The sequence below is a fragment of the Canis lupus genome, chromosome 11 (genome assembly GCF_048164855.1).
Source record: "Canis lupus baileyi chromosome 11, mCanLup2.hap1, whole genome shotgun sequence".
Taxonomy (NCBI): domain Eukaryota; kingdom Metazoa; phylum Chordata; class Mammalia; order Carnivora; family Canidae; genus Canis; species Canis lupus.
Window position 1 is genome coordinate 64,900,796 of NC_132848.1, and position 18,310 is coordinate 64,919,105.

Consider the following 18,310-nt stretch of genomic DNA (forward strand, 5'->3'; position numbering starts at 1 on the left):
AGTTTTTAAAAGAGATTATAAATCACAAGTTTTCTTTTCTGAAGTATTGTTTTAAACTGCAACATAAGCTATTATTTCAGATATAGGGTATAAGAGCAGATTGTAGAGATGAGCCCACATTTCTGAAATCCAGATCCTTGATGCAAATTCTTAGTGGAATCTGAGCTTCCATGATTGTTGTTGCTGGCTCTTGTTGCTGTTGTTGTTCTTTAATATCAAAGTGCTGCTCTACAAGATTCAGTACAACGATAGAAAAAAATTAGATATTGGTTTTAGATAATAACCACTTGGAGGGCAGTCTTCCTGTCAGTTTAGGCATGATGAAAATCCTTACTCTGCTAATCTTTGGAGATTGTGTTTGATGATACATACTTTGGCAGTCTGTAGAGACTCATCTTTATATTTATACTGAAAACAGTGATTGAAGCCAGAATGTAAAGTAGAAATGAAGAAACAATACCCACACATAGAAAATATTGGAAATACCAGAGGAGAGGGAATTGGGGTTTGGAGAGTAAATACCTGACCTTTTTCCTCTTGCTAGAACCCAGCATATTCTTATTCCATAAGAATAAAGGAGTGACACAGTCTTAGAGAACAGCACCATAGGACATGAAACAAAGCAGAGAAGGGTGGCAAATGAATAAGAAAGGACAAGTGGAGAATAGTCATAGTTTTCAGGGAACTATAAAATTTTAATTTTGGACAAATGGTTCTTTAAGAAGGAATATGGAAGACCCTTTGCTACAAAAAAGATCTGTCAAGGTGTCCTAAAAGAATTGGAAGAAGTATCAATATAATTCTGAAAAAAACACTCAAAGTATGGGTATCTTATTATATAATTGCTCTTCAAGAAGCCATTACCAGTTTTGACCTTGCTGCATGTTGTTAAGCATGGAAGACACGGAGTGACAGAGCTGCAGATCAAGTTAATTTCAGTTTATGAAAGGACAGCCTAAATGGATAGTCTTCGTGGCTGAAGTTTATGCTTAGCCAAGATTCCCCTTGTGTTAAGAAATGTAACCAAAAGAAAAATTGAGGGAGTAAGCCATATAATATCTGGCCAGCTGTATATGGTTTCCTGAATCAGTTTGGTTAGCAGATCCTCAGTCACCTTTTCCCACTCTCACCCTCTATCCCCTAACTTTAGCACTTTTTTAAAGAAACTGCAACATGTAGAACTTGTGAAAGTCATGTTATAATGCTAAATACGACCAGTTCTTTGGGGAATAAAGCTTTGTGACAGTTTTGCATGGGAAATAATAGTAAAATAGAAAATAGATTATTAAAAAAATAGATTATAGACTTCTTTTTTTATTTTTATTATTTTTAAAGTTTTTTTCTTTTTTTAAATTTTTTTTTTTAATTTTTATTTATTTATGATAGTCACACGCAGAGAGAGAGAGAGAGAGAGAGGCAGAGACACAGGCAGAGGGAGAAGCAGGCTCCATGCACCGGGAGCCCGACGTGGGATTCGATCCCAGGTCTCCAGGATCGTGCCCTGGGCCAAAGGCAGGTGCCAAACCACTGCGCCACCCAGGGATCCCAGTTTTTTTCTTAATATTTATTTATTTTAAGTGGGCTCCACAGTCCATGTGGGGCTTAAAACTCACAACCCCGAGATTAAGAGTCACATGGTCTACTGACTGTTCCAACCAGGCACCCTGCTATTTTGTTTTATGCTGAATTTATTCTAAATGGTTCCACGTAAGTACTTAATAAGTCATTGCTCTTTTTATTTTTTATTTTAGCATTTTGTGAGTGTGGTGTTGTTTTGCCAAAGAATTCTTGGTATGCTTATGGGCCTAGATAGCAAAATCATCTAAATAGGCATTATAAACAAAGAAGTTTTAGTATATGGATAGAGAAAACCAAACACTTGCTTAAAGGCAGCCTTCAATTACTATATAAACTAATAATTAGTTATGTTCTCTGACCTTGCAAGGAAATGAGTTTAAGCTAAAGCACTAAAGTTCTAGGTTGGCAAGTAAGAGTTTCCTGAACAATATTAGAGTGGTTACCTAGGAAAAGAGTTTCTTAGGAACCTGTGAGATACCTTTCTCTGAAGTCATTACAGGTAGCTTGGGTTTTTCTGTTGGTTTGGAGTTGGAGGCCTCTTAGACCTCTTAGGATTAGCTTTTGCAGTTGGAGAGAGTATTGGAGTATTTTGCCTTTGCTTTGTTCTGTTATTTGGGATAGTTTTTTAAATCCTGAGTTTAGGGATGCCTGGGTGGCTCAGCGGTTGAGCATCTGCCTTTAGCTCAGGGAGTGATCCTGGGGTCCCAGGATCAAGTCCCATGTTGGGCTCCCTGCATGGGGCCTCCTTCTCCCCCTGCCTGTGTCTCTGCGTCACTCATGACTAAATGAATAACATCTTTTTTAAAAAGATAAATAAATAAATAAATAATAAATAAATAAACCCTGAGTTTAATACACTGCTATACTCCCAAGTGATCACAGACTACATATTCTTAATAATGATGTGCTTGTTTATTCATCTGCTAGCCAATGTCTGATTCTACCATATGCTTTATCTACACTCTACTAAAAAGCAGCAAGTTCTAACTCTTGTCTTAGATACTTAAATCCAGGAATTTAATCTTACTATTTCTTGTTATTATGACCAGTTAGGCCCAGACCCGAGTGGATGACTTTGGGGAAAAAAAAAAATCAAATGTGCCTGGCTGGCTCAGTTGGAAGAGCTTGAGACTCTGGATCTGGGGGTCATGAGTTCAAGCCCCCTGTGGGATGTATAAATTACTTAAAAATAAAACCTTTGGGCACCTGGGTGGCTCAGGGTGTGTTCCCAGAGACCTGGGATAGAGTCCCACATTGGGCTCCCTGCATGGAGCCTGCTTCTGCCTCTGCCCGTGTCTCTGCCTCTCTCTCTCTGCCTCTTTCTCTCTCTCTCTCTCTCATAAATAGATAAAATATTTTAAAAATTAAATAAATAAAACCTTTTTAAAAATCAGATGTTTCAAATTGTTCTTATACTTTGCCTCTGGCTTGATAAGCATTAAGTGCATTAGATGTATTTTCTGTAGTGTACCCCAGCCAAATTTGAACAAAGCCTCATGTGTAAAGCCCCAGTTTAAAGACTCTTGAATACCTGATAAAAATATTTTGATAGCATATCTAGGTAAAGCTAAACCTAGCTTCACCTAGATAGTTTCAAATAAAATAGTTTCAAATAAACTGTTTCTTCAAGGGTCATAAATGGTTACATGTGTCTTTCTAACACTTTTTTTTCCCCAATATTTTATTGATTTTTTTTTTTGAGAGATTTTATTTGAGAGAGTGAGTGAGAGAGACAGCAGGAGGAGGGGGAAGGAAGGAGAGGGAAAAGCAGACTCCCTGCTGAGGAGGGAGACTGATGTGGGGCTTGATGACTTATTAAATACTTAAGTGGAACCTTTTAGAATAAATTCAACATAAAATAGCCAGGCACAGTCAGTAGAGCATGTGACTCTTAATCTCCAGGTTGTGAGTTGGAGCCCCACATTGAGTGTGGAGCCTACTTAAAGGTCCTGGGATCATGACTTGAGCTGAAAGGCAGATGCTTAACCAACTGAGCCACCCACATGCCTCTGTCTTTCGAACCATGTTAATATGCATTGTTTCCAGGGGGAGGGGTAAAGGTTGGGAATAGATAGAAAATTTAACTTTGGGGACGCCTGCCTGGGTGGCTCAGCGGTTAAGTGTCTGCCTTCGGCCCAGGGCATGATCCTGGAGTCCTAGGATTGAGTCCCACGTCGGGCTCCCTGCATGGAGCCTGCTTCTCCCTCTGCCTGTGTCTCACGAATAAATAAATAAAATCTTTTAAAAAAATTTATCTTTGGACTCTTGTTTTTCTAGACTGCTAGTCTCTCTAGTAGTTGATTTCCCTTAAAAATAAATAGCTTCAGGGGTAACCTGAGTGGCGCAGTTGGTTAATAAGCATTCAACTCTTAGTTTTCAGCTCAGGTCCTGAACTCAGGGTCGAGATTGAGCCCCACGTCCAGCCCCACACTCCCCACACAGAGTCTGCTTAAGACTCTCTCCCTCCGCCCCTCCTCCCCTGCACTCTCTTTCTCTCTGTCTCAAATAAATAAATATTTAAAAATAAGTAAATAAACAGCTTCACTGATACTTAGAGGTCTGAGCAAAGATAATTTTTTAAAAGATTTATTTATTCATGATAGACACACACACAGAGAGAGAGAGAGAGAGGCAGAGACACAGGCAGAGGGAGAAGCAGGCTCCATGCCAGGAGCCCGATGTGGGACTTGATCCCAGGACTCCAGGATCACGCCCTGGGCCAAAGGTAAGTGCTAAACCGCTGAGCCACCCAGGGATCCCAAGCAAAGATAATTTGAATACTAAAATCTATAACAAAGTAATGGCCCCCCAGTCAGAAAAGATCCCAGCTTTTATTAATAAACTCTGCTCAGGAATTCCTATCTCTGTGATCAAAGTCCTTGATAGCCTTTCCCAAATAAAATGGAAAACCAGGTGATTTATTACTATTACTGACTTTCACTGAGGTAGAACATGGGTTACATCATCTTCTGCCAGTTTCCCAAATATATGTGTTAGACTGGTAATTACTGCTTTCTCTAGACCATTGTTTCAAAGGCCAAATATTCAAAAAATGTTTTAAAGTTAGGCTAAAGATCTCAGTAAAACGGAATGAAGAATAAAAGGCTTTCAAATCTGAGACCTTAATTTAGCTAACTGAATTATCTAATTTGCCATAAATTTGCTCTTCTTTCTAAAAGGAAGTGATCCCTCCTGCTGCTCCTCAACAAAAGGAGCATCTTTCTTTTCTTTAAATTGGTTTTTGCTTTCAACTACATGAAAACCTGGCAGTTTCTTTCTTCCTTTAAAAAAAAAAAGAAAAAAAAAAACTTGGCAAGTTTCTACATTCACATAGTATACCCCCTTCCTATCCAAATGCATATTTGAGGAAAAGGTTCCCTGTAGTCAGGGAAAGCCTCTCCTCCCTTTGGAAGATTTTCATCTGAGAGGCCCTTACTTTCCCTCTGCACTTGTTTCTCCTGGGGTACGTTCAGTGCCAGCAGTAAACACTCAGCGCAGCAGCTTAGCAACAGCAAAGGGACTTTGCCTGAATCTCCTGAAAGTTCTTCTAGCTAATGACAGAGTAACTTGCTGGCTTGTTGGTCTTCCTCTTACCTGCCACTTTGGGAATAGGGAGGGAAATACCTTGCATTTAGAGAGGAAAAAGTAGAAAAAAGGGCACTGATCTGGTGGTAGCTCTGCCATCAACAGAGGGACAATAGGCATGTCATCTACTGTGCCTGGGGCCTCAGTGTCATATCTAAAAAACAAGGTAGTTGAATTATATGATCTCTGAGAATTCTTACTGCTTTAATATACATGATTGTTGTTAAGAATCTTGAAAATAATCACTCTTGGATACATGTAATTTGCCCTCATCCCTTGACACAGTGTGGACCACGGATCTGTTCATTGTACATGAAATTTCTGTCACTACACTTCAAAGGCTTTTTTCTTTTATTTCTCCCTGGTCTAGGGTTGACTGACTGATCCTAACAGTATTTGAAGAGAATGTGTTTGATGGAAATCTAGGAGAGTTGCCTTATAGCAAGTGGAAGGGCCTCAGAAATGTTTAAGGCTATTTCAAGATCTGGTTGGTTATCTTTCAGTGATCTGGTTGATGTTTCCCAAGCAACTTGGTCACAACCGGTCACAATTTCTAATATAACTGCTAAATCCAAGGGAGCTCAATTACCAGGTAACACAGACCCAGTCCTCCTTCCATTGCTATACTATGTGGAGTGCTACGGAGACAGTAGGGACTTTGGAGTCAGCCAGAACTGGGAGTTTACAGTCTGACTCTGCCTTTTTCTGATTTTGTTATATAGGTTAACCTGTCTGTACCTCCGCGTCATCATCTATATAACAGCAATACTTATGTACTTAGCTTAAAAATTGTTATAGGGAGACACCTGGATGGTTCAGTAGTGGAGCATCTGCCTTTGGCTCAAGTCATGATACTGGAATCCCAGGATCGAGTCCCACATCGGGCTCCCTTCACAGAGCCTGCTTCTTCCTCTGCCTGTGTCTCTGCCTCTCTGTGTGTCTCTCATGAATAAATACATAAAATCTTTTTAAAAATTGTTATGGGATCAAATGTGGTGACAGACAAAAACAGCTTCTCACGTGCCTCATCATGAGAACACCCAACATTTGTGTACCTCTTTACCGTTTATGAAACACCTCATTGAAGTAATTTTAGTTAGGGAACTAAATATGTGGATTTGCTTTGTTGGCTAATATATCATTTAGGTATTGAGACCTGAGTCAGGTTTGCTAGGTAAGGGGCCCTGGATCTTCGGAACTGGGTCAGGCCAGGTCCAGAACCTTGGCTATCTTGAAGGTCTCTTATAAAAACACCCTTTTATGTTTTCCAGGAATCAGAATTTCTGTGTTTGGAATTTGATGAAGTCAAGGTCAGTCAACTCCTAAAGAAGCTCTCAGAGGTAGAAGAAAGTATCAGCACACTGATGCAGCCAGCCTAGCTGAAGATGGAGTTGTTGAAGCAGAGGTGTTCATGATCCCTCCCCAGTGACCTGCGATTTTTTTTTTTTAATCTTATTCGCCCATTTTATTAAATCCTCAAATTCAAATCTGTTTGTCTCACTTGCTGAGATTTCTTTTGTCTTTCTCTTTCATTCATTCTTACAGTTGTACTACTTGTAGAGGTTCTAAAACTTTAGCATGCAGAGTGCTCATAAAAGCACCTTGAGATCAAGAGTCACCTGCTTCACTGAGTAAGCCAGCCCGGTTCCCCATTATAAAAGCATTTTAAAAAGGCTTAAGGGCCATATCCCTAGACACTTGAATTCAGTAGGACTAGGTGGAGTCAACTTCAGGAACCCTTACTATGGTGGTCGGTTCCTGGAGTAGGATTCCATAAATCATGGAAGAATTAGAAAAGGGGGAACAAAACATTTTATTCATGCAAATACAAGGCTGACCAAAAGCCATGTGTCTTGAGCTGAGGCTTAGAAAGCCTGCCTAACCTACAAAAAGTTTACTGATCCTGGTAAAACCTGTGATGCTCCTGGAACTGATTCAGACATTTGGATTCATTCTCACTAAATATGAGGGGTCTGGTTTGATCTGAACTACTGAGAAAGTTGGGCTTTTCTGGAACCTAGAACTAAACGGTCCTTGTCACAAAGGGACTGACTCCCTTTATACTTACTTCAAGTCAGAGTTGTATGAAAGGAAAAATGTCTGCTGAGCTGATGTGAGGTCTTTTACATCAGAAAATTTTACTTGGGTCATCAAATAAAACCTTTTGAAGAAAACTAATAAAGGGGTACCTGGCTGGGTCAGTTGGTATAACATGTGACTCTTGATCTTGGGGTTGAGGGCATAGAGATTACTTAATAAATAAATACAAATTAAAAGAAAGAAAAAAAAAAACAAAATAAAAGAAAGAAAGAAGGCTAGTGTAAAGGCTAGGTCCTCATGGAGAAGTTATACCAAACACCAAGAATACTCTAAAAGGAGGAAGCTGTCAACCAGTATATTGAGGCTATGGCCTTAACTGGTTTTATCATTTGGTACTGATAACATTTAGAAACCCCAGGTGCCTTTCAGATGTAATGTGTTAAAAAATGTAGCTCCCTTGGTCAGTGGTTATACCATATGTCAGTTTTAATGAGTTTATTCTAGGGCAGGAATAAGTTCTTTTCTGTTAAACATTTCCTCTTAAATCAGTTAGCAGACATTTTAGGAACTTTTCCAACACCCAAGCTGAAAATACTGGCTTCCTCCCTGATTAAAACCATCCCAGCAGTTAGCAAACAGTGACCAGAAGGTCTTAAATGTAGCCCCTGTGGACCCTTGAGAAAACATCTTGAAACAGTATGGTAAATAGATTCAGAGAAGGCATGAGGTTTGGCTAAAGAACTATTAAAACTTGCTTTCTGTTTCCAGGGCTACTGTCATGTGATCCAGGAGAATTTAGATAATGTCTTCTGCTATAAAATGGAGGAAAAGAGTATCCCATCATATAATGGGATCGCAAATGTCATTGGAAGGAAGAACTGTAGCTACCACATTATTATTGACTCACATATCCAGTGAAATCTGTGAAAGCCTAAAAGAACAATCCATAGGCCCACAGGAAGAGGAAATCATTCTTGTGGTTTAAAGCTCTGTTTAGGTCCTCCTATAAAATTAATAGCCACAAATGTGGACATGGGCTTTTTATTATACCCCCAAACCCTTGGTCATTGGAAAGTCTGTTAATGTATACTGAGTTTTTAATAGTAGTAGTAGTAGTAGTAGTAGTAGTAGTAGTAGTAGTAGTAGTAAAAGAAACTAGTTGCTGAAGGTGGTCCCACATTTAACATTAAACACTTTGGGATACAAGTGTTTTTAGGCAGGGTGTGTTTGTGTTATATTTAGTGGTGATTTTTAAGTATCTGATTGCCAAAGGAATATATGTTTATTATAGTCTATTGTGAGACTACAGACCACACTAAAGACCATGAAATGACTTATCAGCCTAACCTTCAGAGATAATGGAAAGAAGGATAGAACTAGGTAAAGAGTTGTGTTTCCTTGAATAATTATTTGGAAATGAAACACATGGTTTTTAAGACTTTGATAAACATTACCAAATTGTTCTCCAGAAACATTATATCAGTTTGTATTACATCTAAGAAAGTATGAAAATAAATCACTCCTTTTCTTGCCTAAGTGGATATTGTCTGTTTGTTTGTTTTTAATCTTGGGGGACTAACTTGTTTTTGTAAATTTTTACGAGGGACACTTAACTTAAACCAAGAATTCTCCCTGGGAATAGTGCAAGCATGGCGAAAAGACCAGGGAAAGAGAAAACTGGCATAAGGGTCCCAGCAGGTGCCACTAGATTTCCTACCTCCGTAATCCTAGGTTAAAATCCCTTTATTTTAAGTTCAAGAAATGTGGGGCAAAATTAAAATAGGCTTTATCCTGAATTAGGCCTTGTAGAAATTGTCCTTACTTGAACAATGAGCACTTTAACTTCAGTCTGTTTAGGAACAGTCCAGGCAAGCCAAAAGTTGCTTTTAGAGTAGAGTGAGAAAGAAGCTTCAGCCTTCAGTCGTTTCATGTTGATAGAAGCACAAGATTTGGCCTTAATCTCAGGCCTGGATTTTCTTGGAAGCTCTGGTTTCTATTGGCTTATCAGCAAAGGCTTAAATTTTACCATTATAGCCTCCCCTTTCCTTTACTTAACCTCTCTTCCTCTAGTGTTATTTTTTTTATCCCCTTTATTTATTTCACTCACCTGTCCACCCACGTCCCCTCTGGCAACACCAGTTCTCTATCTTCAAGAGTATGTCTTTTTTCCTTGTTCATTGGTTTCTTAAATTCCACAAATGAGTAAAATCATATGGTATTTGTTTCTCTCTGTCTGACTTATTTCACTCAGCCTTATAATCACTAGATCCGTCCATGTTCCTGCAAATGTCAAAATTTCATTCTCTTTTATGGTTGAATAATATTCCTGTTTGTGTGTGTGTGTGTGTGTGTGTGTGTGTGTGTGTGTGTACTACGTCTTCTTTATGAATGGACACTTGGGTTTCTTCCATGTCTTGGCTGTTGTAAATAATGTTGCAGTAAACAAAGGGGTGCATATATCTTTTTGAATTGATATTTTCTTTTTCTTTGGGTTAATATCCAGTAGTGGAATTATTAGATCATACAATAATTCTGTTTTTAATTTTTTGAGGAATCTCCATACTGTTTTCCCATAGTGGCTGCACCAATTGACATTCTCACCAAAAGTACACAAGTATTGAGGAATCTCCATACTGTTTTCCCATAGTGGCTGCACACAATTGACATTCTCACCATTTCTCCACATTCTTGGCAACATCTGTTATATCTTGTCTTTTTTATTTTATCCATTCTGACAGTGTGAAGTGATATTGTGTTTTTTTTTAAGATTTTATTTATTTATTCATGAGAGATACACAGAGAGGGGCAGAGATACAGGCAAATGGAGAAGCAGGCTCCTCGCAGGGAGCCCAATGTGGGACTCGATCCCAAGACCAGGATCACACCCTGAGCAAAAGGCAGATGCTCAACCACTGAGCCACCCAGGTGTCCCACATTGTGGTTTTGATTTATATTTCCTGATGATCAATGATTCTGAGCGTCTTCTCATTTATCTTTTGGCCATTTGTATGTCTTTTTTGGAAAAATATCTGTTCAGTTCTCTGCCCATTTTAATCAGACTATTGGGGGGTTTTTTGTGTTTGTTTGTTTTTTGTCTTTTTAAGTAATGATTCAAAAAGAACTATGGCACTTAAAATTTTCATTTTAACGTAGTCTTTCCCAAGTGTAAGAAGGCAGTGAAAGCAAAAGATGACACTGAGTTATCTGAAATCTTAAATAGCTGACATGGTATCAAGCTACTAGTTACTGAAATTCTTTTTTTAGACCTTAGTGAAAATTTGGAAAACAGAATATAAATAGAAATTTGAGGAAATTAAATGTTAAGCAGATGTTAGAAAATAATGTTTTCTGAAGTACACAATAAATAATCTAGACCAGTAAAGGGAAAAGGATATAGAAGGAAGCCTTCTAGAGGCAGCTCAAAAATGAATGGATATTTTCCTAAAAGAACAGGATACTGGAAGGGATGGGTCTTAATAGGACAATAGCCACCTTATAATTTTAGGTGTCACAAGTTTCCAGCCAAATTTTTCAGTATTTTAGATGGTGATTTAGTTAGCAAAAGGGAAAACTCAAATAGAACATAAGTAGTTTGCACTTACCTCTAGCTGCAAGGTATACATTTTTTTACCTCAAAATTTGAGAAATAGCAATTTTTATCTGAGTGTAGTCAGTTCTCAATTCTCCCTTATTTGGGGATGGCCATGGTTGTCATAGCATCATGACTGAATGTAACACTGAAGTAACCTTTGTTATACAGGAACCTGTCTAGGCCTGCTTGCTGTCATGTCAGATAAATGGTGCCAACTGGCATATCTTATAAGTTTAATACATTTAGGGATGCCTGGCTGCCTAAGTGGTTGGGTGTCTGCCTTTGGCTTAGGGCATGATCCTGGAGTTCCAGGATTGAGTCCCACATTGGGCTCCCTCTGCATGGAGCCTGCTTCTCCCTCTGCCTATGTCTCTGCCTCTCTTTTTGTGTCTCTCATGAATAAATAATTAAAATCTTTTTTTTAAAGATTTATTTATTTATTTATTTATTTATTTATTTATTTATTTATTTATGATAGACACAGAGAAAGAGAGAGAGAGGCAGAGACACAGGCGGAGGGAGAAGCAGGCTCCATGCCGGGAGCCCAACGCGGGACTCGATCCCGGGACTCCAGGATTGCGCCCTGGGCCAAAGGCAGGCACTAAACCTCTGAGCCACCCAGGGATACCCAATTAAAATCTTTAAAAAAAAAAAAGTTCAGTACATTTATTGCCAGAATAAAATACTAAACCTATATGTGAGCACATACCAAAATATGAGTATTTATATCATTTACTCACTAAGGACTGTAATTAGTCTTTTTATTTCTCTTTTATGCACCTACTCTTGGCTAGTTTTCTTTTTTTTTTTTTTAATTTTTATTTATTTATGATAGTCACAGAGAGAGAGAGAGAGGCAGAGACACAGGCAGAGGGAGAAGCAGGCTCCATGCACTGGGAGCCCGATGTGGGATTCGATCCCGGGTCTCCAGAATCGTGCCCTGGGCCAAAGGCGGGCGCCAAACCGCTGCGCCACCCAGGGATCCTTTTTTTTTTTTTTTTTAAGTAGGCTCCATGCCCAATGTGAGGTTTGAACTCATGACCTGAGATCAAGAGTTGCATGCTTTACTGACTGAACCAGCCAGGTACCCCTTGGCTAGTTCCCTGTCTCAGGGTTTGTTTATTCACAGGAGGCAGACAGGGAGAAATGGAAAGGGGGGAAAATATGGATTGCACAAGTGCAATAAGAGATTAAACTGTTAAGTTAAAAAAAATTTAGGCTAAAAAATGAAAATACTTAAAATCCTTAATACTGTTACTATACTGTTTTTACATTAAATAGATAAAAATATATTTGGCATTTTATGATTCATAAATTATGACTGTTTTTAGAATCATGACTAAGATTTGGCACTGGTCTCAAAATGACTAGGTAACTTCTGGTAGAAGCTATTTTGCCATCTTTAAAAGGGGGGAAATACCTGGACAGATGGACAGAGGACTTACACAAGGCCATGGTCAGGAAGAGACCTCAGGGTGGTATCTTTCATTTCCCTATTCTGTCAAACCCCCCAGAAGAATAATATGTGCTTGAAAAAAATAGGTATGTCCTTGCTCATTAAGATAATGACAGTTCCTACAGTGATGGCTTTTGTATGCAGATATGACATAGGGGGTGTAAGATCCTATGTCATTTGCAAGCTGCATCCATGTTAGACTTGTCCGTGTGCTGAGGCTGCTGAAGCTCTTTGTAGAGCCTAATGATGTTTCTGATGACCTTGGTCTTACTGTCCACTCAATGCTACTTATTTTTGGATGCAGTGTGCAAGATGAGTCTTGATGTGCACATGGGCTTCTTGGCTGTCCTCAGTACCTAGGTAGGCAGCAGACTATCTTTATCCTACCTGTATAACCATGATCCAAGCTTGCTAAATATAACGTAACTCTTGGCCATTTCTTCATTGTAACAATGTCTGTAGTGAATTCTGTAGCAGCTACTTGCTCATTATTAAGGTTTTCTCATCATAATCTATCATGGTCCATAAAACAGAGATAAAAAAAAGTTTTTAACATTTTAATTATAAAAGTAAACAGGCTCATTAGGGGCACGTGGGTAGCTCAGTCAGTTAAGTATCTGACTCTCAGGGTTGTGAGATCAAGCCCTGTGTCAGGTTCCTTGCTGGGCATGGAGTCTGCTTAGGGTTCTCTCTCCCTCTCCCTCTGCCCCTTCCCTGCTCTTCCCCCCCCCCACCAAAATGCATAAGACATACTCATTAAAAAATTACTTATAATTTTTATTTTTATTTTTATTTATTTTTTCATAATTTAATTTTTAAATGAGTACAAAATTGTATGGAGCAAAACATGATTCTCCCTTGCTTTCTACTTTTTAATAAGACTCTCCTGGGGTGCCTGGTTGGCTCAGTCAGTAGAGCATGCAACTCTTGGTCTCAGGGTTGTAAGTTTGAGCCCTACATTGGGTGTAGAGATTACTTAAAAATAAAAATCTTTATTTTAAAAAAAAATATTTTACTTATTTATTCATGAGAGACACACAGAGAGAGAGAGGGAGGCAGAGACACAGGCAGAGGGAGAAGCAGGCTTCATGCAGGGAGCCCTACATGGGACTTGATCCCAGGTCTCCAGGATCATGCTGTGGGCCAAAGGAGGCGCTAAACCACTGAGCCACCCGGGGTGCCCCAAAAATAAAAACCTTTAAAAAAATAAAAATAAAAAATCTCTATCCCTAGAAGTAGTTGTTCTTAACAATTTTGTGTTTCCTTACAGATACTTTCTATGCACACAAAAATATTAATTATAGTTTCAAAGCATCATTTTAGAAGGCATTGATCACAGCTGAAAGATAGAGTAGAAGCAAAAAATAAACTACAGGGAATAAGCAGGAGATTAGATGATATAGAAGAATCGATCAGTGATCTGGAAGACTGGGTAATGGAAATCCCCCAAACTGAATGATAAAAAGAAACAATTTTTAAAAATGAGGATAAGTTTAAGGGAATTCTGGAATAACATCAAGCATACTAACATTTGAATTATAGGGGTCTCAGAAGAGAGAAGCAGGCAGAAAACTTACTTGGAGGAGAAATAATAGTTGAAAACCTTTCTGACCTGGCAAAGGAAACACATCCAGGTTCAAGAGACAGAGAGTTGCAAACAACATGAACCCAAAGAGATCCACACCAAAATACATCATAATTAAAAAGTAAAAAGAAATCTTCCCTTAAAAACAGTAATGGAAAAAGCAATTAGTTACATATAAGGGAATGTCCATAAGAGTAGAAGCTGATTTTTTAGCAGAAACTTTGCAACCAAAGGGAATGGCACAATATATTCAAAGTACTGAGAAGAAAAAAAAACTTAGAACCAAGAATACTCTATCTGGCAAGGTTATCATTCCTATTGAAGAAAAGATACACCCATATTTATCTGAGATAAGCAAAAGCTAAAACAGTTTGTTACTACTAACCACCACAGTATGTAACCAATTATATCTAATAATTAGTTAAGGGATACACAAAATGAAAAGTCTTAAAGTATGATGTCAAAAACATAAAATGAGATAAAATGTAGTACTTTTACAATGGGTTTGAATTTAGGTGACCACCAACTTAAAATAGACTGTGATATATACAAATTTTTTTTGTGAACTTCATGGTAGTCAAAAGCAAAAACCTACAATAGCTACACAAAAAATAAAGAGAAAGGAATCCAAACATAATATTCAAAATAAAGTGATTAAATAACAAGGGAAGTGTGCAAGAGAAGATGAAAGGAACAGAGAGGAACTACAAAAAAGAAAACAACTTAACAAAATGACAATAAATACATACCTATCAATAATTACTTTAAGTGGAAATGGACTAAATGCTTAAATTGAAAAACAAAGGGTGGCTGAATGGAAAAAATACAAGATCCATCTATATGCTGCCTATAAGAGACTCACTTAAGATCTAAAGACACACAAAGGGGGATCCCTGGATGGCTTAGCGGTTTAGTGCCTGCCTTTGGCCCAGGGTGTGATCCTGGAGTCCTGGGGTTGAGTCCCACATCAGTCTCCCTGCATGGAGCCTGCTTCTCCCTCTGCCTGTGTCTCTGCCTCTCTCTGTCTCTGTGTCTCTCATGAATAAATAAATAAAACCTTAAAAAAAAAATAAAGACACACAAAGGGTAAAAGTGAAGGGATAAAAAGGATATTCCATGCCAATGGAAATGAAAGCTGAGGTAGCAATACTTCTATCAGACAAATAGACTTAAAGATTATAACAAGATAAAGAAGGGCATTACATAATGTAAAGGGCTCAATCCATCAAGAAGATAAAATTCTTGTAAATATTTCTGCACCCAAGGTAAGAGCACGTAAACATATAAAGCAAATATTAACAGACAAAAGGGGAGAAATTGACAGTAATGCAATGATAGTAGGGGACTTTAACTCTCTGCATATGTCAGTGGATAAATCATCCATACAGAATTGTGAAGGAAAGGGAGTATGTCTCTCTGGATCTGGAGGTGGAAAGGAAACACCAGAAATGTGTGGGGTCACACCCCTTCATAGAAAGGATCTTTCTTTTTTCTTGATGGATGTTTACAAGCCTGGATCATACCTGGCTTATCATCTGGGGCTCGGGTTCTTGGTGAAGAGCTGTTATAAATGAAGAGCTGAGAAAAAGGAGATGAATGCAGTTGTGTTCCCATGGAAAACAAACAAAGCTAAACATAGCCAGAGTAAGAGAACCTACGACTGCCAACAGACATGGGAACTGTGCAAGTGAACAAATCCCAAAGCTTACTCCCTCCTTGGGGAGTTGAGGCCAGAAGCAGTTTCTGTAGCATCCCTAGCAGAGCTGTGGACCCGTTCTGACTTGACTGGGGAGGTGAGGTCTGTTGTTCTTTCAAGGGTTGCTTACTTTCTTTATGAAGAGAACCTCTGGGGCCTACAGTCTTAAAAAGGAAGGGAAATTGAGGAGACTTGCTGGGGAGGAAAAATTTTCCTCCACTATTCAAGATTCTTTTGGCCAGACAAAATTAAATTTGACATGAGATATTAACAGGAGAAAAATCAAATTTAATTATGTATGTATGTATGGGGGTATGAGGCCCACAGGTAGTCAGATATGAGGCTTGTATTTTTCTTTCTGAACTAAGAAGAATGGGATAGGGATCTGGGACACTAAGGGGAAGGAAGACAATTCACAGGAAGATGAAAAAGAGTAAACATCTTTGGTAAACAAATGTTTGCTAGGCCGTACAGAAACAGTGGGACACAAGAATTTTAACAGATTTTACCAAGTTCTTCCCTGTCCACCACAGGGTCCACTGTTTATATTATGGGTCCACAGTTTATATTATGCTGTGTTTTTTCCCTTATGGAGGAGGTCCTCTATCCAAATTGTTTTAGGCAGTTAGAGGAAGGTCAAAGGTTCTTCCTAAGCTTTCTGTTTCTTAAAAATAGTCAGCCTAAATCCACATGCCAAAGAGACATTTTCCTTCCCTACAGTACTGCCTTTGAAACTTCTCCAGGAAGTTCACATCCGCAAGTTAAGTTTGGTAGATTGTTTCATCTTAACTGAGTTGGTCTTTTAGTCCTGAGAATAGGTCAGTTCAGTTAAACTCATTTCAGCAGGCTGTGATGCAGGTACACTTCCAAGGTAAGCCTGTCGTTCAAGTAATCAGGTTTTTTTTTTTTTTAATTTTTATTTATTTATGATAGTCACACAGAGAGAGAGAGAGAGGCAGAGACATAGGCAGAGGGAGAAGCAGGCTCCAGGCACCGGGAGCCCGATGTGGGATTTGATCCCAGGTCTCCAGGATCGCTCCCTGGGCCAAAGGCAGGCACTAAACAGCTGCGCCACCTGGGGTTCCCAAGTAATCAGGTATTAAACAAGGGGCATTTCTAAGGAAATAAAAGAAAAACAATGGGTAATGATTGGAACAAATTATAAACCAATTTCTGAGTTCTGATAGCAGCCAATTTAAAAGATGTTTAAATGTCCAGCTTAGGTTATCTTTAGGTAGAGTGAAGGCAGGCAGTGGTTAATCTGATAGATTTTGCTGGATTGCAGTTTGAATGTCCCTGATGATCATTCTGAGTGGCCACACAGCAATTGGCACAAGTGTTATGCATACATGAGCCGTTGTAGTGATTTCTCCAAGTTTATCAGGGCATTCATACTCAGTTTATAGGGCTTCAGGGAAAAAAAGTACACTGAGTTTTCAATGATTCCAAGTCAAAAGGGCAGGAGAAAAATTGTAAGTTATTTTGGAGGTTTGAGACATTAGAAGAAACAAAGAATTCAGGATTTAGTCCACTTTATCACTTTATGTGAATCTAATATCCACAACGATGTGCCATTGAAACAGTTTTTTCTCTTAATAGTCACCCTCATTTCTACCAAAGATAGCCAAATTAAGACTAATTTGTTTGCAAACTAAGCCGTGTTTCAATAACTTGGCCTGATTATTTCTGCATAAGTGCAATTGATCGTGTAGGTTCTTTTAAATCTACTTTGCTGGAACCTTTCATAAGGAATCTCCAGATTGAACTTTTAGCTGCCAAATACTTGTCATTAGACTTTGCCTGCAATAGCTTGAGGTTACTTTACCTATACTTGAGGTCCCCAAAATATCCTGAGTTCCTGCACCTGCCAGGAAGTAACCTTTTTTACTCACCTAGTAAGGCTGCTGGGAACACAGTAAGCAAGGCATCAGGCTGATATTTCCAAGGGGTTTTATTGACTCCATAAAGTAACCTTAATTTCTTAAAGCCATCTGGTCATATATGAATCTATGTACATCTCTCAAATATGACATTCCAGTCAAAGCTTAGTAATATAACAAATGTTTCCAGTTGTGTCTTTACAAGGAGAACAGATTCTTTTTTTTTTTTTTTTTTTAAGATTCTATTTATTTATTAATGGGGGCGGGGGGGAGGCAGAGGGAGAAGCAGGCTCCATGCAGGGAGCCTGACATGGGACTCGATCCCCAGGTCTCCAGGATTAGGCCCTGGGCTGAAGGCGGCACTAAGCTGCTGAGCCACCTGGGCTGCCCAGAACAGATTCTTTTTTTTTTTTTTAATAATAAATTTATTTTTTATTGGTGTTCACTTTGCTAACATACAGAATAACACCCAGTGCTCATCCCTTCAAGTCCAGAACAGATTCTTATTGAACTTATGCAAATAAACTTGTTGCCATAGGAGTAAGAATATTCATTAAGAGTTTTCGAATTCTAGAGGGATACAATAGGGAGAAACAGATAAATGTTTCAATTCTACTTTGCAAAGGTATAGTTTAATAAGTTGCTATAAGGTATAGTTAGATTAAGAGGAAATGCTTCCTTTTATATGGAAAACTAAAAATGAAAGAACCAGTACTATTACAAATGGAAACTGATAAAAATTCATTTTCCTCAGTTTATTCAGTCCCATGTAATTCATTTTGTTCTTCAACAAGTTCTTGTTTCTGTACTATTTCTGTAAATTTTTATCAAGTTCAGATATATGATCCTAAAGTTACCAGAAATCCAATAGAAGCATTTTTGCAGGAATACTTTTGTA

General features: G+C 38.5%; 2 protein-coding genes across 2 annotated transcripts in view; both read left to right on the forward strand.

Annotated features, from left to right (window-relative positions):
• Positions 1-8,744, forward strand: part of COMMD1 (copper metabolism domain containing 1) — a 185,558-nt gene extending 176,814 nt beyond the window's left edge. The window contains exon 5 of the mRNA XM_072768533.1: positions 6,435-8,744. Within this exon, the coding sequence (XP_072624634.1) occupies positions 6,435-6,542 (108 nt within the window). The 3' untranslated portion in view covers positions 6,543-8,744. The remainder of the gene's footprint in view (positions 1-6,434) is intronic.
• The window catches only part of B3GNT2 (UDP-GlcNAc:betaGal beta-1,3-N-acetylglucosaminyltransferase 2), a 270,923-nt gene that overhangs the window by 84,734 nt on the left and 167,879 nt on the right, over positions 1-18,310 (forward strand). The window lies entirely within an intron of this gene.